At 41.2% G+C, this 27,589-nt stretch overlaps 1 protein-coding gene across 1 annotated transcript; it reads right to left on the bottom strand.

Annotated features, from left to right (window-relative positions):
* Positions 1–5,324: 5,324 nt before the first annotated feature.
* LOC141774323 (rho-related GTP-binding protein RhoQ) lies at positions 5,325–26,826 on the bottom strand. Its single transcript, XM_074646900.1, has 5 exons — positions 26,297–26,826; positions 25,772–25,830; positions 13,273–13,437; positions 10,919–11,014; positions 5,325–9,051 (listed from the first exon to the last, which is right to left on the bottom strand). Exons 1-5 carry the CDS (start codon positions 26,436–26,438, stop codon positions 8,890–8,892), a joined length of 624 nt encoding a protein of 207 aa, XP_074503001.1. The 5' UTR covers positions 26,439–26,826; the 3' UTR covers positions 5,325–8,889.
* Between the last annotated feature and the right edge of the window lie 763 nt (positions 26,827–27,589).

Raw genomic sequence — 27,589 nt, 5'->3', positions numbered from 1 at the left:
AGTACCTGTGAGGGTTTCTGGGCAATATTTGTCATTGTTTTGTGTTGTTAATTGATTTCCAATAATAAATATACACATAATTTTGCATAAAGCAGCATATTTGTCCACTCCCATGTTGATAAGAAGATTAAATACTTGACAAATCTCCCTTTAAGGTACATTTTGAACAGATAAAAATGTGCAATTAATCACAATTAGATATTTTAATCGATTGACAGCCCTAATATAAATATATCCAAGACACATGTGATGACCATGTCATGCAACTGCTGGATTAAAGGCACCTTTTTTGGTCCAATTCAGGCACTGAATCCAGCATAGAAGAACTGTACTTATTGCACTGACAGTGTAAGGAAAGGGGGTTAGGTGGGATCCAGTAGCTTATTTTCGCCCGAGTGAGCAGGTTAATTTCGGCCATGATCATACCTATAAACTCTCCTTGCAATGTCAATTAAAGTGCAGAACAATGTCATGTATCTATGCAGAAGAAGAACACGTAATAAATGCATTTATTTGTGGAATTGGTAGGATGGTATTGTCCCACTAAAATGAAACAAACTCTTCATACAGACTCCCCTCTTAAGGCCTCATGTGCTGCAGAATTAGTCGTGGCACTATTTAGCCCACACCATATGTGTCATAGCTTGTACCAAAAAGTCAATCTTAGAACAATTAAAACGTCTCAAAGGAGCATTCACATAGCCACTCGCACCCACACATGAGGTCATCTCCTGGAGTCGGCTCATTCATGAGCACATGACACGGGGCGTAATGGGAAGTGGAAGCGGTGTGAGTAATGTAGTAGTTAGCTGGAGCGGGAGGGTGAGTTCAGGGGAAATCACCAGCCGTCCGAACACATTAGCTTTTACATCTCCGAGCCGCTGATCTGATTTGTGCTTATAAGAGGAAATGAAAGGGAATTGCATTAGCACCGACTCTTCTGCCAGCAGTGATTCACACTATTTTAGTCAACACGGGACCTCTCCCACCAGGTCTCTGCTGTGTCATCTGCAAACAATCCACATAACTCACTACTACTGTCCAGATTCACGTGCATCTGTAAGACAAAAGGTCTGATGACATTACCATAGTATCACATCAGTTCTGCTATAAACTAAAGAGAGTCTCTCAGCCTTCATATTTACATTTTTATACAATTAGACTTCTAAGTCCTCTAAGTTCATTCTACCAGGATCATTTTGAACATTTTAAGTGAGGTGTCAATCACATTAAAGTGTGCAAGCTGCTAGTCTGACATCCAATAAACTGAAACAAATCGTATAAGTGCTGACAGATAATATTTGTGGATGGGCATCACTCAGCACACAAATAGATTTGGATCCAGATCAGTGGATAGATGGATGGATGGATGTAGACTTCTGGATGGATAGATAGGATTCTCTTGTGTGGTGCATAAGATCACATTTCATTTAACTTAAGTACTCATACCTCAAAGGGTACTTATACAGTACATTTAAATATTTTGGTGGTGTATGTCAATCAGCCCGTTAGAGTACAGTTGGATAGATGTATTGTTTTGTCCAACATCTGTCTTTGCTGTCCACTGAAATTGAAGGAATTCACAGTTTATTCAACCATGTCAGATGTTATAATTACTCTTTTAATTCTTATTAACTTTTGGGCTTTGATCGGACCTCATTGTGCAATAATTCAGTGCAATACTCTGTCATTAATACTGCATTTATACTGTACATTTCAAGAAATATTCTTATTTATACCATTTATATTTAACACCCTTAATAGATCCCACTTCTCAGCATTTTGTATTTACTTATCTGCACTGTGATTATATGCTACATATTGCACGTCTTAATGCAAATATTTGTACATATTTTTTTTTTTCATATTCTCATTTCTTATTTTTACTTTTGTTACTTACTTATATGTCTTTACATATTATTGTGTTTATATTGTAGCTTTCTGTACATAATTTACATGTTTCTTTATGTTTACATAAGAGCGACTGTAATATAAAGTATTTCTGATTGTTCATATTCAGTTTGCCTTTTTTTTTTTTTATTGCTCTGTTTTGAAATTACATTCATGTCTCTAAAAATATAAATTCAACTAATTCAGGACAAAACCGGTGCACAGTATTCATGCCGGTAATATTGGTGATATCAGTTACAGTAGTAAGCGATATCCTTTATTTAGAGTACATATAAAGAAAGACAGACATTGCATACAAACTTGTGAAAATGAGTTCTGTTTTGAATGTATTGTATGAATCCAGATGTACAGGAGTTAATTGCATAGCAACAAAGAAAAGGTTGCCATCTTGTGGCAGCAGGGTGAAAACAAAATTGCATCCAAATCTCATTTTACTGTTCCCTGGTAATCGTCTCAAACCCCACAAATCTGCTGTTTGTTTTATTGCTTCCACCAAGGAGTTTGTGTTTGTTTATTGGTTAGTTTGAAAGTTTGTTAGCAGGATTATAGAACAATGACAATGCCTGACAGCTCAGACATCAATTTTAGGGAGTGAAATAAAGAATACCTTAATAGCTGCACAGTCACGCCTCTCAGGATACAGAACCTTGGCAATTGAGATAAGTTGCTCTACTTTTTTACAGTCCAGTATGTCTTTAGATGTTGTTATTGTGCTGAATGCACTGTAAGTGACTCCAGACGTGATGCGACTGGTTAGATACCAGCCTCTCTTTGAAGCACAAGGCTGTCAGCAGGGTGAGGTTTGATCTTGTGTTGAATAGGATGCATGATCTAAATTTGATGCACTGGTTTTCAGACTGGAAAAGCCAGTTAATGTGGCCTCAATGTGTCTGACCTGTGGTTGACAGTCTACAGCTAATGACGTTAGACGGCCAGCCTGTCCCGTTCCATTAGGCCTACATATCATGTGGCAACTTCCTTTGAGTCTTTATTGAATCGTTCTGCCCAACCCAAATCTGTGCTATGGAAATGAGCAAATTAATTTCTTTTGCCCACAACACATGAATAAATGATGCTTCCATTGACATTATGTGGGTAATGGAGTAAGGGATTATGTTGACCGGCAGGAAGATCTTTGTTCAGCTATGTCAAAGAAACTGCAAAGTGTTTCACTTCACATTTTCCAGTGTAATGTGTGTCACTGTGCTCCATGATAATTGCCAACACTTGATGTTTAAACTGTCCAATAGACACCCATGTTGAGATGACAGAGCCTATTAAAATATACTATAAAATATACTATATATGCTCAGATTAAGTACCCCAATTCTATGGTTGTCATTTCAAAACTTCACCTGCATTCATTGAAGATTTTTTTCCATTTGTCCATTTCAAATAGTTTCCTTTTAAAAAAGAGACATTTTGTACTGTGTCAACTGTGTCATAATCACATCATTAAAGGAACAGTGTGCAACATTTTGGAGGATCTATTAGCAGAAATGGAATATAATATTCACAATATATGTTTTTATTTGTGTATAATCACTTGAATCGTTTTGTTTTCGTTACCTTAGAATGAGCCCTTCATATCTATGTAGGGAGCGGGTCCTCTTCACTGAGTCCACCGTGTTTCTACAGTAGCCCAGTACGTACAAACCAAACACTTGCTCTAGATAGAGCCTTTCACGTTTTTACGTTACCTGAAGGCCACCGTATTTCTCCGACAAGCTTGTGAAACTGCGGTAACGTGAGCTAGAGAGACCAAAGGGGTACTCAGTTGGTTGCAGTTTGCAACTGCACCACTAGATGCCACTAAATCCTACAAACTGTACACTTAGCAAACATATTGCTGCGCATATTAATGTCCTGATGCTGTTCTGATAGTGGCTCTGCCGTATGCTGACCAGGTCCAGTAATTTATTTTCTTTTGAATTGGACATCTTACATGACACGAACAAGTACTTAACAATTGTTTAGCCTCTGTGAGTCAAAGCATCCAAAAGTGGATTCAGCTCAAAAGTATGTGGGATCGGATCTGATTCATCAACTTTCTGTGTCAAATAAGCCAGAAAACAGATTCCACATGCACAGGATGTTACGTCATGCCTAGAATCAGGGGTTTGGAGGACACATGTTGCACATGATCCTACTTGTAGTCGGAAAAGATCAGAATGTGATCCAAATATACAAAAAACAAACTGTTTCAGCATGTCCTGGAGCACGTTATTGACTTCCACACGTCCCTCTCTCTGATGTGTTCTCCATCTGGCAGACAGGCAGTTCTACAGAAGGAAATATCCACCTTTTTTTTAACATGCAACACCCTTGAATCTTTACATGTGTCTATCTGCTGTTTTCTCCGTCTTCATTTGGGCATGGTTGTGGTCTTACTGCAGCTGATACCCATTTTGTTACCTTTTTTGTTAATGTAAACATTTTTCTTCCAGAATATGCTATTTTATTGTATACTGGTATAAATTCCTCTTTAATGTTTGGTAAATCGCTCGGTGTTACTGAAAGTGCATTTAGAAGTAGCCTATTAATGATTAATTGACTTTATGAATCACGACATGCAACTCTTCCACATAATCGTACATTAACCGCCTTTACTAATGAAAAGTGTTGGTAAATTACATATTGCCCATCCCTAATGCAAGTTAGTTAACTGAATATGCTCAAACAAAAGAACTGTATGGCCTGCTCAACTCAACTGTCTTCAGAGTATAATAAAAAATCACAAAATTGGTAAATGAAGGCATCAATCAGCACTCATAAATAAATGTGTGACACATTAATGATGCATAGCAGCAGAAGAAGACGGACTCTTTTCAGCCCTACAGGCTTTTCTTTGTGGGTGTAACCCCTACAATATGCCTTAAATTCTTATTTCTTAACTGCTCTGATATGGAGTCATAACTCACCAGGGATGCAAAACCAAACTGTAAAAAAAATATACCGCTGATATATATACTCCACTCAGAAAAGCCCTGCAAACACGTGAAGCAGAGTAAAAGAGTACTGTGCATGTTAAAGTGACCTCAAATATCTGAGTAAAAAGCAGAAATGTGAGGAACAGTCTATTTAAAAAAGCAGCCAGCAGGTGGCGCTCATGCTCCAGAGATCAACACAACTCATCCTCGTACAGACTGAGCAGAGTTGGCATAAAGAGTAAACTGATGAAATGTCACCAACAAGAAAAACTTTCTAAACAAAGCATACATCGAGGAACAGAAGGGATTTTTGTGTATTCATTCAAACACGCCTCAGAGTTTAATCCTGTTGACCTGCTTATCAAATCAACCCGGTGATGTCTGACCCATCATGCACATGAAACGCCCTTTTCCAGGAATAAACACTCCAATTTCACAAATGCGTCCCACACAGCACATCCAAGTTAAACCCTCCAAGCCGGCTTATTAACACAGTAAACACATTTATTGAGAAGAGAGGAGCATCAACGGGAGAATGCATCGGTGGCTGCGGCACTTATAGGTCCTGGATCCTGAGGGTGGACCTTCACAAGACGTAAGCAAGCGAAACTGTCCGAGTGAGAAGGCTGTTCACCCCAAAATCCACTCTGCTGCTCAGAAAGACAGTTATACAACGCAGGCTGGGACAGGAGCACCATTTACATTAAAGCTTTAATCAATCAGCATATCGGACTCTCAACACAAAATTATAACACAAGTCATTTAGCAAGAGTTGGCACCTTTGATTAACATCTTTTTCAAAAATAAAAAGTTAGAAAAAGCCAATAACAAATGCGTAAAAATAAGAAGAGCTGATATTTAGGATGTTTGGCTTGCAGGAAAAGTTATTACCTACAGTATTATAGACGTGTAGGCTGGAAACCTTGCATACATTTGTTATGGGAGCTCATAGATATTTAAACTATTCTCTAAATCCTGGTAAACTTCACATATTATCTCAATTTCTATTTGAAATGTTGGCTTTATTACACAGATCAATTAATTCGTATGAGATAACCTGTTTCTACAGTGTTGCTGAAAAGATGGGATGGTACATGGATGGTGGTCAAACTATTAAACCCTTCACAGCTTTCATGTCGTGAGGACCTTATAACTTTGAATTTGGTAATTATTTGGATTCTGTACTGTTTTAAAGGATTGACTTCTACAGACTGGGTTGCACCAGCATTCGTAAATCCAATCCAAAAGATTGTGTGTTAAGCAGGGCTGCAACTAACGATTATTTTCTTGATTAATCGATTAGTTGTTTGGTCTATAAAATGTCAAAAAATTGGGAAAAATGTGGATCAGTGTTTCCCAAAGCCCAAGATGACGTCCTCAAATGTCTTGTTTTGTCCACAACTCAAAGACATTCAGTTTACTGTCATAGAGGAGTAAAGAAACTAGAAAATATCCACATTTAAGAAGCTGGAACCAGAGAATTTTTACTTTTTTCTCTTAAATAAATACTCAAAACAATTAATTGATGATCAAAATAGTTGGTGTTTAATTTACTAATTGACAACTAATCGATTAATTGTTGCAGCGCTAGTGTAAAGTCCTTTATAAGTTCTAGTATAAGCTAGTTTCAAGTTAGGGATTTACATTGGGTTGCACCATTAAAACTTAAAAAATATCGTTCGTAGGTAGGTAGGTATGTAGCCAGCCTGCTGCCCGCCCCAGGGAAGAATTTGCAAAGTCACTGTAACATCAGGGGCTGTAAAATAAGTGCCTAAAATAACAGTTTTAGGTGGTCAACTGATATGTTAAACTTTAGTGCTGATACTTTGTAAATAAAGCAATGAATTTCTTTTATATTTGCATCCAGGGAGAGAAACATCAGTTAGTACAATTTAGAACGAGTGGGAAAAATAAGATTAATCTAACCCACCCAGTGTTACTTAATGTTAGCTAGTCATTCAGTCTCACATTATTGGCATTATTGGTATATCGTGTTGTTTTGGTAAAATATACTCTTTAATGGACACTTTACATTACATTATTACACTGATTTTTGAAGTGTGGACCATTATTAACTCTTTTACTCTTCATTCAAAACAAGTCCTATCTTTGCAAGCTAACGTTGTCAGTTGGTTCAGTTGGCTAACGCTATGCAACAGCCGCGCCTGACAGTTACTGGATGACATGACAGCTCCCCAAAAGTGAAGCCAAAACATCTGGATCGCCACCTGGTGGCTGGCTGCAGTATAGGTCATAAAGCCCGCCCCCTCCATGTTAGAGGATGGGCCATGAGCCAGACTAAAAAGTCAAAGTACACATCAAATACATTTTTCCCAGAGATGGTTTCTGTCATTTTAGGTAGTACTTATCACGCTGATGTATGTTCAAGTGTTAATTTTTCTGATAGGTTTGGTTTCAATTAGTTATTTGATGCTATAAAAAGGCGGTGAGACGTCATGATTGACAGCTGTGAGTCTCTCTCGCGATCAAGCTGCGGCCGTGCTCGGCTCTCAATTGGCTCGGCGGTTGACCTCGATATCGCGGCTCTACCGCCCGATCACTACTGCGCAGACTCTGGCTCCAAATGAGGTCAAAATCTCAAGATGGCAGCTCCAGTATCCGGGATATTTTGGCTTCAATTCTATACAGTGGGAGGAAATGGAGACGCGTCAAAGTAAGAACTAGTTTGTGTGGTACAACCCGTTTTAATTTAGTGACATGTAAAATTGGTAATTGGTAACGTGTAAAACTTACAGACTGCTGCTGCAACCTTCTTGTATCCTTTAAAAACAGTTTGAATCACTGTCCTTCCTGAAAAGTATTTTAGACTTGATGGACTACAGTATGATTGTGCGTGGTAAGATAGTGTGCTATGCTCATACTTGTGCGTCGTCTGTGCTTCAATCAGTCTTTTCTGGGAGAGTTACTGTGTTCAAAAGCAGAGGAATGTGCTTTGTTGTGGCGCTGACTGTGCTTCATGTTGTGCATTAGACGTACAGTATTGGGTCACCTCAGCCACGTGATTCTGATGAAAGTGTGCATTTGATTCTTTGGACGTTGGATATGAATCAGAGTTTCATTTCTAAAATGAGATCCCTCCTCTTCTTCTTCTTCTAAACCTTCTTAAAGGTGATAAAAGGATAACATATTATTGCAGGATAGCAAAAAATTGAAAAGAAGAAAGTAAGCTGACAAAATAATATTTGTTAGATCTTCTCTATTTTAGAGATATAGAATCATAAACTCTGGATAATATATATTTCAAAAATGGATAATAGACCTCTTCAGCTCCTGATGAAGACCTCATGTTCTGCCAAACTGTGAAATAATGGGCTTTCTATAAGGCAAAAACAAGACTCTAAAACTTTAAAATAATACAGTTCTAGGCCCAAAATGTGTCTGAACAGCATTACACTCACTGTCGATTTGTGTTAGCGCCCACACAACACAAAGCACTTTGTGTGGTTTCATTTGCAGCTTCTCAATTGGCAAATAATTGGAGACTTTGTGGACCAACAGATTTTTAAATCTGAAATAAACTGGGCCCTTATGTCCAGAAATGTATCCTGGCCACTGTCACAGTGTCACTTCTCTCATTATTTATCAGCTGCAGGCTTTCTCTGATCTGCTCTTATAGAGATAAATGCACAAATCAATAATATAGCGCAAAGAAATAATATGAACTCCTTAAAACGGAAATGTCATTTCGTGTTTTTTTTCCGCATGACCGCTTACAACAATTTTGTACAGGAAACATGATTAAAAATGGTTATAAAAGAAGGTACTTTTGAGGCAAAAAGTCTTTTAGAAGAAGAGACTGACTTGAGTTTTGTGCTCCTTTGGTAGTAAACTGCATCCTCAACCTGTGTTGGACAGCAGCAGAGAGTTATGGCTGTTCCAAGAGCCCTGCAGCTTCAAAGTAGCTCTTGTTTTCAGTCCTCTCTTTTGTCTCACGCTGCTGTCTGTGCATTTTTCTTTTGTCTGTCTCTAGCCTCCAGTCCAGGTTTGGTTTATGGTTGGTTTGCTGAATGATCTCCAGGTTTATGTATCACGTGATCAGGCAGCAGTTGATGCAGCGGGGTCCAAGTCTTCTCTTCAGAGCTCCCTTCTTCTTCTTGGGAGTCAGGATTGCGATGATGGCCTCGTCGAACACCGTCTTCAGGCCCTTCTGGGTCAGAGCTGAACATTCAACGTAGCAACATGCACCGATCTGATGAGAAGAAAAGATAGGACAGACCATCAGTCAAAAAATTCCAGTACAATACGATGGTCAACTAGCATGTAGTTCCAGGAATAGATTGTCTTTCTTGCCCAGAGTTATATGAGAAGATCGATTCTTAAATATAAAGCTACAGCCAGCAGCTGGTTAGCTTAGCTTAGCATAAAGACTGGCAACAGAGGGGGAAACAGCTAGCCTGGGTCTGCCCAAAGGTTAACACAATCCGCCTATCAGCGTGAAGCTCACGAATTATCACATTATATCTGTTTTGTTTAAATGGAGTAATGTCTACCTGAGCAGAGAATGAAGTTGCTCTCCCTGTGTGTGTTGTAATCCAAGTTTCTCCTCGCTTTGTTGACATCGCCGACTGTGCGTGCTTTTAGTGCATGTTTGTGCATGTGAGCGTGCCCCACTGGCTAGCTCACAGCTGCCACTCTGCACTGCTCTCATAAGGTGGTAACAGCTGATTACCAAGCCCCGAGGCAGTGTATCGGTCGTCGATCCCAACTTTTGTAGTGGTCAAACAGCGGTACTGCAACTTCCGTGTCAGTCACATGATGTATTGGGCCAAAAAAAATACTTTTCCCCATAGACTTACATTGGGAAAGAGACGTCTGTAACTCAGTGGATATTTTTTTTTGAGGTGAATCAACTAGCCAGTACGAACACTCTAGTAGCCCTTATTTAAAAAAACAAGTTTTTAAAGTTGTAAAATGAACTAATAGCCAAATCCAGAGTTATTTCCCTTCCTCCGTTCATGTGAATAAGACCCAGACCGAGGCTGGAGCGCAAGCTGTGACGACAGCGTGACGTTGGGACCCCGTGTCTGAGTCATGTAACTGAGCGTACGCTACTGCGCATGTCCCAGTTGCCCAAGATCCGGGTACTTTTCCAGACGGAAGTTGAGCAATTTAGGCTTCATGCGCCACTGAGCAACTTTCATAGGATTGAACGGGGGCCCCGCCTCCAACGCTGTATCCAGTTCTCTAAATACATCCATGCTGATAACGCTGTCCTGACCGACGGCGCCATTGCGGAAGCATAGCACCCACCCTCTGGTTCTCCCCCAGGTTAACACTATAAGCATTGTTGCCGTTGTATTCACTAGCTGTGTTTCCATTCAATTGTCAAGCGAATTTTAAGTCAAATTTTGAAATGTCGCAAAAAAAGAAATGTGAATTAGGTGCGTTTCCATCAACAAGTTTGGAGTGAATAAACTCAGCTACAGTGTAGTTTGGTTAGAAGTTGGCGCTATAAGCTTGCATGGTTGTAATTTGCCAACTCCCAATCTCGCATTTAGCACCTTTAAGGATTCCTAAATTTGACATAGATCTGAAGGAAGACAGGTCATCTAAAACAAGAACAACAGAGAGTTGTAGGTAATAACAAAGGTAAAATACTGCTCACATTGAAGAAAATAGCTCTAAATTGAGTGGTTTTCAAATATCTTGAAGTGATCTCACACGGACTCTTGTGGCCTATAAGAAAACGTCATGACTCCCACGAGACATGAATCCCACCTAAATCCTATCTTCTGTTGCCAACTTTAAAATTAGTCTAGATTGTCGTTTTTGAACGTTTGACTTTTATTCTCAGTTTCTGCCTGACGGGAGCGATTAATCACATTAACCACATTATGTCCTACAGCCTGGAAGTCCTCTGGACATCCATGTTGACCCAGAATGTATTCCTGGATTCACTTGGAGGTCTGATTCCAGGCATTTCACTGAGGAAATGACATTCATACTGAGACATTCACAGCTCACTTCTGCAACCCTGAAAGTGAAAATGTAAGCTTCTAGTCTCTTTCCCCTGCTACTTATTACTTCTCTTCTTCAGAAGGAACAAACATACAAACCTCCTTGGCTAGTTTCTGTCCCTGCTCAGTGTTTATGGGCTTCTCCTTCATGTCATTCAGTTTGGCAATGGTCTTGGGGTCGTCACGAAGGTCAATCTGAAAGAGATAAGGGACACTTTCTCTGAGCTAAGTCACCGTTACAATATGGATATCGATTAAAGACTTTGTTACAACATGAAATCAGGTATTACAGCACTTTTCCTCCACTCTTCTAAACATAGCCACGAGAGCTGAACTGTATAACTGACAGTGTGTTTTCTCATTTTGTAATGTTGGCCCACACTTCCTGCTCTTGTGCAAAGAGATTTCACAGCCAACCACAAGGTTCCTCACTCTTCTTTTATTCATTGCAATGCTCAGCACACACAGACAACTCATCCCCGTCTCAGTAATAACCAGTTATGATAAATGCATCCACCTGCACAATCGCACTGGGAGCAACCTTCATTAACCCTTTTCTCAATTGGAGTGATTTGTGGCAGCGTTATGAAGCTCATGCGTACTTATCAGCATCCGGCCGAAGAGCAAGCGAGCGAGTTATGACGGGAACTGATAAAAGGGCAGTAAACATCAGCTGACACAAGATAAATCAGACACCCACTCCATCCTCCTCATCACCGCTGGGCCTTGGCTGCACTGGCATTTGGTTGCCAGGGAACACAGACCGAAAAACCACCCACAAGTGAGCGCTCGTTTTTGGACATGGTGGTGCTGGCAGTGGGTTTTTAAGGCTTAAGAGATAGGCTAATACTCAGGATTAGTGTCATCACTTAACATCTTCATGGGTTTAGTGATGCTTCTATTGAAGACATAAGCCAAGCTTTAGCATTTTTGCATAAGTTAATTGCTGGTTTAAATATTTCTGATTTAATGATTACCTTTAAGGCAGAGAGGACTCCTTCCTGTACCAAGCCACAGACCTTTTAAACCCACATGAGCCAGATCAGCCTGAGGTCCCCAGTCAGGTTTGTTCTGGCTGTTCCAATTTTTTTTATTGAATAAATTAACTTTTCTTTGTCAAGGTTTGTTTTTAATCACCTCTACTTAATGCTGCACTAATGAACATTTTTATAATAACAATGGAAAACATGACTCTGACCCCCGTTACACTTGGCATTAAAATACATCTTGTATCTAGATTATATCTAGATATGATTTAACCTGATTACATTTACACCTGGTATTAATACGTGTCTCCAACGTCGTCATTGAGATCCGATTTTGATCTGATTGAGATCCGATCGCTCTGTCTGAAAGCGCAGAGACGAACTGCTGTATATACGGGTTTGCAGCCGGGCACTGCTGGAAAGGCGGTCTGTAATGAGCGGACCCATCAGCCTCAGAACGCCGCCGTTTAGGGGGAGATGGCCCGCAAACGTGACTTTGAGGTACGTCTACACTTGCACACAGAGAGGAATGAGGAAAGGAAACGCTGAGGATAGACAGAGCGCTGGCGGTGATCTCTCTGGTCACAGAGGAGGCGACCAGAGGAGCGCAGGGAGTGCGCTGCTCTGGTCGGAGCCCAACAAATTATACTCGGGACAGCCCTAGTATGTATTTCTGCCCATGTAGTTGCTGAATCATTTCAACGGCAACCAAAAAGCGCTCTGCACTTCGTCAATTGTACGGGGTAGTTTTGCGAGCTGCCATTTTTAAAAAATCTGGGTCAAGTAAATTCAAAATTGCAGTTGCTATTGACAGTAGCCTGGCTATTTAAATATCACGGGTTTGTGACGCTTTGTGGAGGATGTCCCGTGTTGCACTAGTGACGATTCTCTCTGACCAATCAGTGGTCTGCAGTGTTTTAACTCCTCCTTCTAGTGTCGGTTCAGCTCACTTGGAACCTCGACACAGGTGGTTCCAAAAATGGAGTGGTTCTATTGGTACCACCTACAACTTTTGTTAATGGAAACACTAAAATAACCGTTCTAATGTGTAACAAACTGAACTAGACTGAACTGCTTGGTGGAAACGTGCCATAAGTTTCCTATGCATTATGCAAAACTCACTCCTTCAGGGTTTGGAAATATGCCCGAGGTGGATTCAATGCATATTTGTCTCTGAATTTAACAAATAGCTCTGTTGGCCTCGGTGGCCTCTTGAGGTTAAATTCACATTGTAGTTGAAAGTGTGTGTGTGTGTGTGTGTGTGTGTGTGTGTGTTTTCCTAAACAGCAACGATAGCAAAAAGCCAACAGAGTCAAATTTTTCCAGTTACAATTCATATCATATCATGTTGGTACAGATGTGACAGATTATTATTATTAATATATTCAGGCATATACATGAATACAAATCACATACTGTATAAGCAGTAATTTGAAGCTGAGCATGAATGATGCATTATGGACTGACCTGGGTGCCAATGAGCAGGTAGGGGACACTGGGTGCATACTCCTGCAACTCGGGCACCCATTCCTCACGCACATTCTGGAAACTGGCGGGGTTTACCACCGAGAAGCAGATGAGAAAGACATCGGTCATCGGGTAGGACAGCGGCCTCAGGCGGTCGTAGTCCTCCTGGAGGGAGACGGGACAGGAATAGTTAACGTTAGGGGGTCAGGGGAGGATGAGAGGTCAGGATGGCGAGCACACATTATTCATTTCCGTTTCTTAACATCTGAGAAATTATTACTCATGAATTATTTAAGCGTGTGAAAAATGAGCTCCGAACACAGACAGACTTTTACTCCTCGCTGGAGCCAGGAGAGCTAACTTTACACTGTGCTTGGCTAGCTCCTCGGCTGTTTCACAGGAATGATGAGGAATATTATGACAGGAATGATACGCATGATGAACCACAGTTGGAACTGAGTTATGAAGAGAGAAGAATGTGAAGAGGACGATCTTCACGTGAGAGTTGACACATTAAAGCAGGGGTGTCAAACTCTGTTTAGTTCATGGGCCTCATTCAGCCCAATCTGATCTCAGTAGTAAAACCACTGCATAATAACCTATAAATAGCAACACATCTTCATTTTTCTCTTTATTTTAGTGTAAAGAAGTTCAAGTACATTCTGAAAACAACAATCCATTTGCAAACCAGATGATGAACACGACTAAAAACAGACTGCCGTTTCCTCAAACCTGCCAATAATTCATTCCTCTTCTCTGTTCTCAGTTGTCCTTGCAAGTTCTTGTATTTCTCAACATGATGATTCTGATAGTGACGCCGCATATTATATTCCTTGAGCACTGAAAGATGCTGTTAACACGCCAAGCACACTGGCTTCCCATTAACTCTGTGAAGAAAGAGGAACTGGTCCAATTTTTTTGGACAGTGGACAGTGTGTCCACTTTTCTCCATTTTGACAAAGATATTTTCCGCTGGCAGCTCCTGCAGGAACAGTAGCATACACTTGATAGAGCTGTATCACGTAGCCTCTACGAAAGCACGTGAGATCTATAATACATCAGACCGGCAATACGTCATCCAGAGTAGGCTCTCATGACCACCCCACCTTTTTGGGGGAAACAGTCCCTCATAGATGGTAACAGAGTAAACTGAAGAAGTTGAAATATGTCTCCAAACTGGTAATAACGCTATGCCGAAGAGTTGCTGTGTAGCTGGTTGCACCAACAATAAATCAAACAACGCTGATCTCTGATTTGTTCCCCTGTCGTGTCCTAAAAGAGATAGAATTGAGGGGCTTTATGGCTCCAAGCTATAGACCAATCCAGCGTTTCCCTTTTGGGGGAAAGAAACTCGCTGTCACAGGTGAGAAAATGACGAAAAGCTGTTGAGTAGCGGGTTAACGAGGCTTTCACACTGAGATTTGAGGCACATACGATACGTTAATATTCACTGTCAGTGTGGTAAATCACTAAATGATGCTGGTGACAGTGACTAGCATGGTTAGCTTACGTTAGCTAGAGTGGGAGGCTGCTGCAGTAATACAGTCATACATTAACGTTGTAGCAACAACACTTAGCCTGACGTGATTCAATCAAATATGTATAAAAGTCTGGATAAACAATATCCGGCCACTGTGTTGGACGGAGGAAGACTGAAGGGACATGGCGGCGATCAACCTTAATTTATTAAGGTACCGCGAACGCTCAGGTTCAAGCAAGGTCGTAAAATAATTATTAGACATGTGTATAAAACAAACGTTCGTTTATCAAGAGAAGAATGCAGACAAACTTGTTAAAATTAGAACCCACACATATGTCAAACTGTATTGAAGTCTATGGGATCTTCGGTTTTCTTTCCCCCAAAAGGGGGCTCGGCCTTGACTTTTTGCAAAGTACCTGTGTCTGCCGGTCTGATGTATAGTGTATCCAGCATAGGGCCTTTAGGACAGCGCAACCTCTAGTGGACAAATAGGAATAGCAGAGCATTTTATTGAAAAATTGGAATTAATGACTTCTCTGCAATTTTTTACACTCTGCAAAGTCATTCAGTGGGCCAGATCGGACCCTTTGGCGGGCCGGTTGTGGCCCTCGGGCCGTATGTTTGACACCCCTGCATTAAGGGATTATTTTACATTTGCAGTCCTTCAAGGCATCGCCGCAAGACACTGAAAACACAGCCATCTCCCATATTGGTGTGGTGTAAATGGTCACAGATGCAAGATGCGTCGGATCAAGCGCCCTCTCGTCCTCACCAAAGATAAACCCTTTTGACAGAGTGCACTCATATGAATATTCATGGCTCCTCTCACTTCTTCTTCTGACGGCACACATCGGGACGGTTTTCAGCTGCTAGCTTCATCGATCAATGGATCTCCAGTAATTAGATATGACTCAACCAGACCAACTCGGACCAAGTGAATCAATCTCACTCTCTTGTCTGGGGAATTTATTGTCCACATCCCTGAAATCAAAGCAAATTGGATGCCACGTCCCACTTTGCCACAACGGGACAACGGAGCACTGGCATGACAGTCTTTCAGTCTGACGCCTTCAGCGAATCCCAAACACACACGGCACAGTCCAAAATGATCACACTGCTATAACCCCAGAAACAAGTCAAATGCATTAAGGGGAATGAATGTCAGAAGATTCTCCAAATAGCAGTAGATCAGACAGGCCAGTGCGTGATCTTTTGTTGGCCGTGTAATGAATTTAAGATATACTGGATTCACATTCGATTGGAGTAGATGATAAAAACAGCGTACAAATCTTCACGCCTGTGCTCGTGTAGTAGATGACTCAACTACGCTCCGCTGGAGTAGGTCAAGTGGATATTATTAAAAAATTTATGAGTTGTTACTTCCACATGAGTACAGGATTTCACAGGTTCTCACAGACAGGCACTCAGACAGGAGCGCCAGCAGGTTGCGGATGGTCGCATGAGACGACTGTTTGACAATCACAGTCATTCATGTAACATAACTGTGACTGACAGCTTACCTGACACTATCTGAATTCCCTTATGTGATGAATCAGTTATGAATGCAAACCATCTGGTGCTCCGTGCAGGCTGAGACAAACGATGAGGATGATCCGCAAACACTATGTGACTGATTTTTAGTTGTATAGTTTTGTGAAAGACCAACATAAAGACCTCAAATTATAGTAAATAAAATTATAAAATTAGGCAATGTAACGACATATACAGTGAGACAATATAAATTTGTCAACGTCACAGATTTTGACATACCATTTATACCATGGTGTCCATCCCTTTAAAGGCTCTCTATACTATATCCAGAGCATTGATATAGCAGCAAACAACTATTGTCTAAGTAAAGATTTAGTGAGGAGTAATGTCTACCTGAGCAGAGAATGAAGTCAATCTCCCTCTGTGTGTGTTGTAATCAGAGCTTCTCCATTCTTTGTTTACATCGCCGGGCTGGCCACACGTGTTTTTAGTACATGTGAGCATGCTTCACTGGCTAGCTCATGGCCGCCGCTCTGCACGTATATCCTATCAGCTTTCGCCATGTTGAAGGCCGTGTGGAGGCAATAGAAATGCTCTCAATCTTACATTTAGCACCGGTTGTGTCGGCCAGTGTGGGCACTGTTACAGATCAGTGACTGCTTTATGGAGATATTGGATTTTTACCTGATTGTTGCATCAATGTGATGATTTTTTTTGTACCCTGTTAAAGGGTTTTCTCTATATTGCCCACCCCTACATAACATACTAACCAATGGTATGTGTGATATTAATACCCTGATATAGTATATTTTCCTGAAAATTCAATTGAAACATTTTTGCAGTACTACACGTGGCTAAAACAGAAGATGTATCCTAAAGACTCTGATGATGCCTTGACTTTTCCTTTAAGACCAACATGAGGTTCACATTTTTGGACTTCAGTGAAATGTCACGACAACTATTGGATGGATTGCCATGACATTTGGCACAGACGTTCTTGTCCCTCTTTGGGATGAATTGTTATAAGTTTGGTGATCCTGTTACTATTCTTCAAGTGCTATCATCAGGTCATTTTAATTTCTCCAATACTTGTGATCAAATAGCTGCAAAACTAATGACATTCCCGTCAGCCTCAGCTGTGCTTTGCGTTAATTAGCAAATATTAGCATGCAGAAGGTGAACATGGCAAACGTACTTGTTAAACATCAGCATGTTTGCATTGTCATTGTGAGCATGTTAGCATGCTGACATTGGCATTTAGTTCATCACAGGGGCGAGAGTTTTTCTAGATAAAATAAGTAGATAGGAGTGTTTTGGACAAATCAAGCAAATTAAATACCTGAAATATATATATCAACGTTACCATACAACTGTCCTGCTCAATGATTTGCAAAATATTGAAGTGTCATGTACAGAAAGTAACCCAAAAATTGCAGAAACCAGCAAAAAAACGTGCAAAAACTCTTCCGAGACTTGCTGCTGACGACCTATCCAAACCTTAACCATTCGAGGTCAATGCCTATCCTTAACAATCTCACCAGAGATCAAAGGAATAGCTACATTGGTATGAACAGTGAAAGCAAAATCTGCAACAGTCAACACATTTATATAACAACATAGCGCCCAATCCTATCTGATACTTATGTCATCCAGCTCATTTTACTTTCCTCCGCCCCCCCAAAGATAAAACAATATCTGTCACATGGGATCATCTGTGTGACCTTTGCTTGCACAACTGAACCGTCCGATCCCCCCGGTGAGCAACAGACATAAAGGAGCACAGTGTAAGCCACTCAGCAGTTTACTGTAAACAGGCCTGCAGCTTCTCTGAGACCCATCTCATCTCTGCTCTCTCACACTGTTTCCTCAGTACACCCCTGACACATTACCAAAGACAGTATGCCCGCTAGCCACTCAGAGTGCATACTGCATATATAGCGGGACAGACAGAGTATGTACTCCTACGTAGCTCCAACGCTCAATCTAGTGTTTGATCAGCGCTCGGTCCAGAGATGTTTGCACTCATGCTGCTGTGAAGGTGCTTTGGATAAAAGTTTCCATCAGAAGTATGTCATATTAGCACAGTTCAACAGTTCATGAGCGCATCACTGAGGCATTGCATATCAGTCTTTTCACAGCAGTGCAGTAAATATTATGATCATGGGAAAGGGAAGAAAGGAATGAGTGGCTTAGTGTGTGTACTGCGTGATCTACTAACACTAACTTCTCTCCATACATCTCCATCAGGGCAAGGCTCTGCGTCTTCATTTGTCCATCGTATGAGCTCCACTGTGTGACTGTGCTCTGTTGACTCAGTGACATATGAGTGCAATGATATCAGTGAGTCATTCCCTCCTCCCGCCGCTCTCTCTCTTCTCTATCTTTTCTCCTTTTCTCCTCCTATCGCCTCCTCGGGGCTCTATAAACTGGCAATGTCAACAGAGTCAGAGACGCTTGCTCTAACATGGCCGCCGGGCGGGAACGCAAGCCCAAACACAAGACGCGTCTATTCACAAAGTTCTGTCTCTGATCTCTGCAAATCTGTACATTTTGGTCCAGGAATTCGTTTCTATTTTACTGGTCCTTTAATGGTGATTGATGATTATTAATCATAGCTTGAGCTCTGATGCACTCTGTTTATTCATGCCTGTATGGTGAGAACATCCTGCCATACTCCATTCAAAGATCTGACAGTTTAATGTTGGCTGTAATGGCAGTTAATGGAAAGTAGAATGTACAACCTAAATTAAGATCTTTAATGAATCATTTGAGGGAACTGTTTTCATGTGCATGCTTTTAACACTTTTCCCTAAAATGTTATATAATCAAAATATACTACTTTAGGTGGCAAAGAGGATCAAGAAGATTTCAAAAGACTGGTGCTGAAATGATTACTTGATTAATCGATCGACAGAAAATCTAGCACCAACAATTTTGAGAAATATTTAAAGGGCAATTCCACTGTTCTTACCAGAAGGCAACCACCAGGTCTGAGAAGTGAAGCCAGTGCTGAAGTGCCTTAAACTTTAAATTCTTTCTAATAGCCAGCAGGGGGCGACTCCTCTGGTTGCAAAAAAGAAGTCTGATTGTATAGAAGTCTATGAGAAAATGAGCCTACTTCTCACTTGATTTATTACCTCAGCAAACATTGTAAACATGAGTTTATGGTCTCAATCGCTAGTTTCAAGACTTCTTCAATACAGCATGATGTTCATTTAGTAAATTATGGTCCCATTTAGAGTCAAATAGACCATAAAGCAGGGGATGCTTTAGGGCGTGGATACCTTGTGATTTACAGGTCGCTACCACGGCGTTGTCCGGTCTGGGTGTTGTCCGTGTTTTCGTCAACTACAACTTTAACCCTTTCGCAGTGTGTTTTCAGTTCATGAAAGTTAATTGTAACATTTTGGTTGCCTAAAAACATTGAAACAGCTCCACCCTCTTGTGCCACATCTTGGTATTTGGCTATGGCCAAATACCAAGATGGTTACGGCCAAAATGTCAAACTCGAGGCTTCAAAACAACAGTCCACAAACCAATGGGACTGCTATATACAGTACACTGTGTGTCTTCTGTGACTCTGGAGGAGCTTTGTCAAGTCCCTTATGATGTCATCAGGCCTTATCTCAGCTTCAGCTTGGAGACTACAAAATTGTTAAAGGACAAAACTGATAATATACTATATTTTTCTTATAAAAAGAAGACCAAAACTAACAATAACTTGATCCCACTAACAAGTATTGTGTATGTATCCTCATACAGCGGTTTGTATGATATCTTAAGAAAAGTTATTCCTCATTTTTCGTGCGTTTTCCTACAAATGTCCAGCAACATGTAACACACGTGCTGATTTCCGCTACAGTCTTTTCAAAATAAACATCTGTCTTCACAGGAAACAACTAAGTTAGGTTTAGGCAATAAAACTACTTAGTTAGGTTTGAGAAAAGATAAGTGGTCTGAATTGCTTGCTTTCCTCACTTCCGTTTCTCTTATCGTGCACTGATTCGCTTAAGCTGAACAGCCAATCAGAGTGATTTCTCTCACCGACGGGCACCGCCACCTATTCAACATGCTGAATCGGCCAAAAAGCCTCCGACACGGGCAGACTAGTGCCAACGGTGCGGGACACACCGCAAAAACTAGGCCGACAGACGCTCACTGAAGGCCCCAAATTGTCAGAGCCTTAAGAAGAGCGTAGGTTTCCTCTCTAAAGGAGAATATAGGGTTACTCGAAAGTGTAAAATCTCAAGTGGAAAGTGTGAGCTGAGGCACGTCTATAGTATTCCCATTTCTCTGTGTCGAAGCAGCTCAGTGGTGACAGGATCCCCGCTGCGTAAAACCATTTCCAGTCTCCCCCAGCCCCACCTGCCATCCTCCCTTAACCACTAAGACGTCTGGGGGTCACTGGGCCACTTTGGGTTGCCGAGTCAAAAAAGACACATCAGACAGTAAGGAGAGGAGAGAGGGGGTAAAGACACAGTAAGGAGAGGAGAGAGGGGGTAAAGACTCAGACAGTAAGGAGAGGAGAGAGGGGGTAAAGACACAGTAAGGAGAGGAGCGAGAGGGTAAAGACTCAGACAGTAAGGAGAGGAGAAAGGGGGTAATGGGTGAAGTGAAATGGTAAAAGTGATCACAGGATGTGCAGTTGAGTGTGAAAGCAGTTGAAGGGCTGAGCAAATGAAGAACAGTCCAACAACAACGAGGGGGTTATTGGGGCAGCGGGGCATGGATCCCACAACTCGTGTGTTCCTCTACCTAAAGCGTTTCCATGGGTACCACATCACTTAGCATCCACTTCCTGTTTCCTCCTGCTCCTCCTCGGGCAGCGATGCTAGATTTTCTTGAGTGCAGCAGCACCAGCAGCAGGAGAATGAATGAATAAGTAAAGGCTTTCCCCTCCGTTCCCTTGTCACAGACTTCGCAGACCTTCCATATGGAATAATTCAATAGGCCGCGGCTGAGGGAGCGACGTGGCAGCGCGCAGACAATAGCAGGCAGGGCAGCAGTATCAACAGCAGACTGAGCACAATGGCACTCGGCTCAGTGGCGAGCCGTGATTATGTGGCCCTGACATGTAACACCGGCGTGACAGCATGGAATCGCATCCAATGAGGGCACGGCGGCGGCGTAGTATCTGTAATGCTGCCGACACCATCGTGGAAGCCATGCCAGGAATTGATATTACAGGGAACTTGAAGCCAATTGAACATGTGTAGCGCAGGCCAGAGGTGGAGATTAGGGCTGCACGATTATAGCCAAAATGATAATCACGATTATTCTAGATCAATATTGAGATCACGATTATTTATCACGATTGTTCATTGAATTTAGTGAAAAAATATTTTCATTGCACTTTTACATTTAAATAAACAGAGCGCTGCTTTCTCTTCCATGTTGGGCTTATTCAGCGTTCGGTTGTATTTAATTACACCCTCTAGTGTCACTTCTGGTAGCAAAAAATTAAGATGGCGAGGTCCACAAACCAGAGAGCTACGACCAAAAAACAAGATGGCGAAGGCAAAAAACGAATATGGTGACGGCAAAAAAACAAGACGGCGACGGCCACAATGGGTCATGTCTAGAAGGTAACCCGCAAAAACTTGCAAAAACTCTTGCGAGACCCACTGCCCGACGACCTATCCTAACAATAACCATCTCACGAGAGCTTCGCAATTTGGCGACGGCCAAAATTGACGAACTCGAGCCTTCAAAACCGTCGTCCAAAAACCAATGGGTGACGTGACGGTGACTACGTCCACTTCTTATATACAGTCGATGGGCATCACAGCTCCTCAAAAGTGAAGCCAAAATGGAGCATTTTAAACATCGCAGTCGATCATGTTCATTGAATTTTGGGAAGCCAAAATCGTGATCGCGATTATATACGTTTAATTGTGCAGCTCTAGTGGAGTTGATGAGGGGAGTGTTTGAAATGAAAGAGTGATAGAGAGAAAGGGAAAGGAAAATGAAACTGAGACGACTGAATTTATCTACTTTCTGGGCAATTCCACCCCTCCTCCTCCTTCCTTACCCCCCCGCCCCCTCCCCCCCATCTGTCTCTCTCTTCCTCTTTCTGTCTTTCTTTCACTCTCTCACTCCTCTCTCTTCGGGGCGCCGGGTCTTTGATCAGATGCTGAAGCTATAAACATTACCAGCTGGCCTTGTGCTCCACATAAAGAGGTCAGCGGAGTCGAGGGGCGGAGGGGGGGGCCGCGTTTTCAAGAGCCGTAACTCTACTCTCGGTGGCCGGCAGCAGCCACGGCAGACATCTGGGAGAACTTCTCCATTTCAGAGACACTCTGAATCAGCTAAAAACAAACCCTCATCTGACACACACACACCATATCAAACACGCCAGAATAGACAATAAGGTTCCTCTTTCTACAACCGAGTAGTAACACCTCTACCATCTGTTTTCTCCCGAACTGAAATATGTAACGCAGCCACAGGTAGCTGTCTGGGTGGAAAGAAGGAGGGAGGGCGGCTGTGATTTGCTATTCATGGACTTGTGCATTTAGCATTCATGAATGAACAGAACAGAGAAACGGCTGAATATTCCCCCCGGTTGACCTTTCAGCGCCTGGTTTTTGTCTTTCCGATGAACGGATCCGATTTCAGATTGTGACTCATTCTGACTTTACAGAGTTAAATCCGGCCCTGAGGAAAGCGTTAACTATTCAACATTTGACATGTGTACAGTTTTAGGTTGCTGGGAAAGACGGAGGTTAAAGGTCTTGGGGCAGAGAAAGGGAGTCCAAACTTAAAGGTGCTCTGTGGAGGTTCTCGGAAACAAACTAGAGATGTCAATCGCTTAAAATAGTTATTCGCGATTAATCGCAAATTAATCACACATTTTTTATCTGTTCAAAATGTACCTTAAAGGGAGATTTGTCAACTATTTAATACTCTTATCAACATGGGAGTGGGCAAATATGCTTGCTTTATACAAATGTATGTATTTTGATTGGAAATCAATTAACACAAAACAATGACAAATATTGTCCAGAAACCCTCACTACTGCATTAACATCAAAAATATGCTCAAATCGCTGTCAGTGTGCTGACTTGACTATGACTTGCCCCAAACTGCATGTGATTATCATAAAGTGGGCATGTCTGTAAAGGGGAGACTCGTGGGTACCCATAGAACCCATTTTCATTCACATATCTAGAGGTCAGAGGTCAAGGGACCCCTTTGTTTTGAACGCGTAACTTTGGAGCGTTACTTAGCCTCCTTCCCTACATGCTAGTATGACAAGGTTGACACCAATGGATTCTTCAGGTTTCCTAGTTTCACGTGATACCAGTATCTTCACTCTAACTTTAAGACTGAGCCTGTTACAGCCTAGAAACCACAAGTTGCGTTAATGCGTTAAAGAAATTAGTGGCGTTTTATTTTCCCGTTAACTTTGACAGCCATAAAACAACAACAAACAAACAAACAAATGTTGTGTTTATATTCAGTATATTCAATGTATTAATGATCTATGGCTGCAACTAACAATTAATCAAATTGTTCCTTATTCATTTGTGTTGATGACTTGACTAATAATTTCCGCTCTAGTCTAATCATCAAAGTTATCACACAGACCAAAACTTCTGGTGGTAAATAATGCACCATATCTTGTGACCTCATCTGTCATGTGTTAACATGGTTTCCTCTGTCTTTGTGTGTTAACACTGGCTCTTCTGCTGAGTGCAAACATTATTGTGTGTGTGTATGTGTAGGCCAGTGCATTTTCAGTACAGTTTTAACTCTTGCCCGCTGAATGGCACATTGTAAAGAAAAAGCCCCGGCATTAGGCAACCCTATTAACAAACCTGTGACATCACTACTGGACATAGGAGTCCTGTTCTCCACATAATAGAACTATTGAAACCCCCCGTCACTACCATCACTGTCCATGGCACACCAGACTCTGGCAGTAAAACCCATGCGCGAAAAAACCCGTCACCTGTTGCAGCTTAGCGTCTGGCCTGAATATGAAGCCTGTGGGCGTGTTGGGAGGCACCGGCGGAAACTTATTGGTCCCAGGAGTGCATCGGGGAGACCGAGATAGAGACGGAGTGAGAGACAGAGGGGAGTGTATGTGTCCTTGACATGCTTGGCATGCGGCCAGAGGATAAAAAAATAAAAATAATTACACCTGCTCAGAAGTCTCATCATTCAGGCTCTTCCAGCTGCTGGAGGAACTGTGGCTCCCAGGTAGCTAACCACCATCCCCTGTTTTGGGCCTGTCCAAAAGTAAATTCTTTTTGGCGTAAGATTTCTACAGAATTAGTTACTCTATTTGGTACAAACATAGTTTTTAAGTGGGACGAACTCCTGTTTGGTCTTCTACTTTCAAATTCGACAAATATTAAAACAAAATACTTATTTAGATTATTGAGCGTAGCGGCTAGAAAAGCAATTACTAAGAAACGGCTTAAACCAGATACCCCATCATTAGAGAACTGGTATGATGTAATTTATGAAATATTTGTAATGGAAAGAATTACTTTCTCAATGAGGCTTCAAGAAACTAAATGAGAGGTAATTTTGAAGGAGTGGAAAAAATATATTTCCCCGAAACGCCATTATTTTGTTTAATTTTAATTTTATTTTTAAATGTTATTTGTTTTATTACTATAATTTATTTTTATCTTATTTCACATGAAAAGCACCCCCAAGTTATATTTGTGTGTCCTATAATTTCATTGTAAAAATAATGGAAAAGTTGGTTCACTTCATATTTGTATCTAACTAAGTATGTTTATGTAAATGTCTGAGTAAAACTAAATAAAGGGGAAAAAAAGAAAAAAAAGGGAGATTTGTCAAGTGTTTAATACTCTTATCAACATGGGAGTGGGCAAATATGCTGCTTTATGCAAATGTATGTATATATTTATTATTGGAAATCAATTAACAACACAAAACAATGATAAATATTGTCCAGAAACCCTCACAGCATATAAATTTTACTCAAATCGCTGTCAGTGTGTCAGTGTGCTGATTTGACTATGACTTGCTCCAAACTGCATTTGATTATCATAAAGCGGGCATGTCTGTAAAGGGGAGACTCGTGGGTACCCAGAGAACCCATTTTCATTCACATATATTGAGGTCAGAGGTCAAGGGACCCCTTTGAAAATGGCCATGCCAGTTTGTCCTCGCCAAAATGTTGCATAAGTTTGCAGCGTTATTTAGCCTCCTTCCCTACATGCTAGTATGACATGGTTGGTCCAATGGATTCCTCAGGTTTCTTAGTTTCATGTGATACCAGTATCTTCACTTCAACTTTAAGACAGAGCCTGTTACAACCTCGAAATCGCAAGTTGCTTTAATGCATTAAAGAAATTATTGGCGTTAAATAAAATTTGCGTTAAAGCATTATTATCGCGTTAACGTTGACAGCCCTAAAATAAACAAATGTCGTGTTTATATAACTATATTTGTATCTAACTAAGTATGTTTATGTAAATGTCTGAGTAAAACCAAATAAAGGAGAAAAAAAAATGAAAAAATAAATAAATAAAAATAAACTGTACCTGACCAGCTGTGTCATACAGTCCCAGTAAGTACTGCTTTCCTCCAACGTTGACACTCACTGCAAGGAAATGACAAAGAGCAGTTGAGAGGAGGAAGGAGGGTGAGGTTGGAGAGGGGTGAGTAGAAAGAGAGGGAGGGAGATAGGGGAGGGGTTAGGGTCCCCAACCCCTCTCTGCTATGTAGGAGGCAAACAAGTGGTTTTCATTATAGCAACAGATGCAATGCAGTTGGAGAAAGAGTGGCTGAGGAAAAAACAGATATTTGATTTGAATCATTAGAATAGCAGCAGTTCCAACATGTCATGTTATTATTAGACGCCCATGATAAGACATATAATAGAAATATTCCTACCTGCATAATGATTTATAGCAACAGATGCAAGCCAATACAGTTGAGGAAAGAGTGGCAGAGGAAAAACAGACTAGATTTGAATCATTAGAATAGCAGCAGTTCATGCACATGTCATGATGTTATTATTATTATTAGACGCCCATGATAAGACATATAATAGAATGTATTCCTACCTGCATAATGATCAAAGACTGTGGGCACATACTCCTCTGGAAAGGCGTCATTGGCATAGCTCATCAGGAGACACGTTTTGCCCACTGCACCGTCTCCAACCACGACGCATTTTAACATGATGGTACCGGTTCCGTTAGCCATGATCCCGACCTTACCATCATCCTCCTCCTCCTCTTCCTCCTGCTGCTGCTGCTGCTGCTGCTGGGCGGTGATCCCAGGCTGCTGGGCATCACCAGGGTCGGAGGAACTGCATCTCTGTCTCTCTCTCCAACACCACCACTGGTTACTGCAGACTACTCCCAAATTTGGCTGTGCAGGAGTTCCCTTTCCCTCAATTTTGAGAGGTTCTTAATGCAGGTTTAATGCGTCTTTTCTCCAGAGAAGTACCCCTGCTGCTGCTGCTGCCGGTCAGTGGTGCTCTCTCCTCGGTGTAGCTCCACGCCTGAGCTCCGGCTGCTGCCTGGCGCACTGTGCTGCTGCTGCTGCTGCTGGACAGGCTGCTGGCTGCTGGCTGGCTGGGTGCGCTTTGCTGGAGAGGCGGAGCTTGGGTTTGAAAGCAAGGGGCTCTGGATAAAGTGCACTCCTCCGCCTGGTGGGAACCAAGGACTGTAAGAAATGACATCATAAATATTAGGAAGATGTTATACAAAACACATTGTTTTAATCCTTATAATAATAATAATAATAATAATAAATGTATTTATATAGCACTTCTCAAAACAGATGTTACAAAGTGCTTCACAAGACAATAAAAGCAGATAAATAAAGTAAAAGATATGGTAACTGTCAAAACAGAACATCAGACAATAAAAGCAGATAAATAAAGTAAAAGATATGGTAACTGTCAAAACAGAACATCAGACAATAAAAGCAGATAGAGTAAAATTAATAAGGTAAACTGCTAAAACAGAACATCAAAGAACATATCAATAATAATAGAAGTGGTAAAATGGTAGGACAAGTTCATAAAACAAATACATAGTATATATACATAAATGTGTATACATGTACACATGCATCCAGAAACAGATGTATACATACATATATTTATACCCTGTCTTCTACTTATAGGAATGCTATCCTAAAAAACATGTGTTTTCAAAAGTTTTTTAAAAGTGGATACAGAGTTAGATGATCGTATCTCTATAGGAAGTGCATTCCAGAGTTTGGGATGTCATATTTTGACATCATAAATATTAGGAAGATGTTATACAAAAACACATCGTTTTAGTCCTTATACAGGTGGGTACCCATAGAACCCATTTTCATTCACATATCTTGAGGTCAGAGGT

Source organism: Sebastes fasciatus, chromosome 9 (assembly GCF_043250625.1).
Source record: "Sebastes fasciatus isolate fSebFas1 chromosome 9, fSebFas1.pri, whole genome shotgun sequence".
In the NCBI taxonomy this organism is placed as follows: domain Eukaryota; kingdom Metazoa; phylum Chordata; class Actinopteri; order Perciformes; family Sebastidae; genus Sebastes; species Sebastes fasciatus.
Note: the sequence above shows the minus strand (reverse complement) of the source record. Positions and strands in the feature narration are given on the sequence as shown.

Coding starts and splice junctions, on each gene's coding strand:
- LOC141774323 (XM_074646900.1), bottom strand. CDS start 26,438: ATGGCTAACGGAACCGGTACCATCATGTTAAAATGCGTCGTGGTTGGA. Junction 13,438..25,771: donor TGTATGACACAGCTGGTCAG/GTACAGTTTATT, acceptor GTCTCCCTCCAG/GAGGACTACGACCGCCTGAG. Junction 9,052..10,918: donor GACAGAAACTAGCCAAGGAG/GTTTGTATGTTT, acceptor TCTTCTCATCAG/ATCGGTGCATGTTGCTACGT.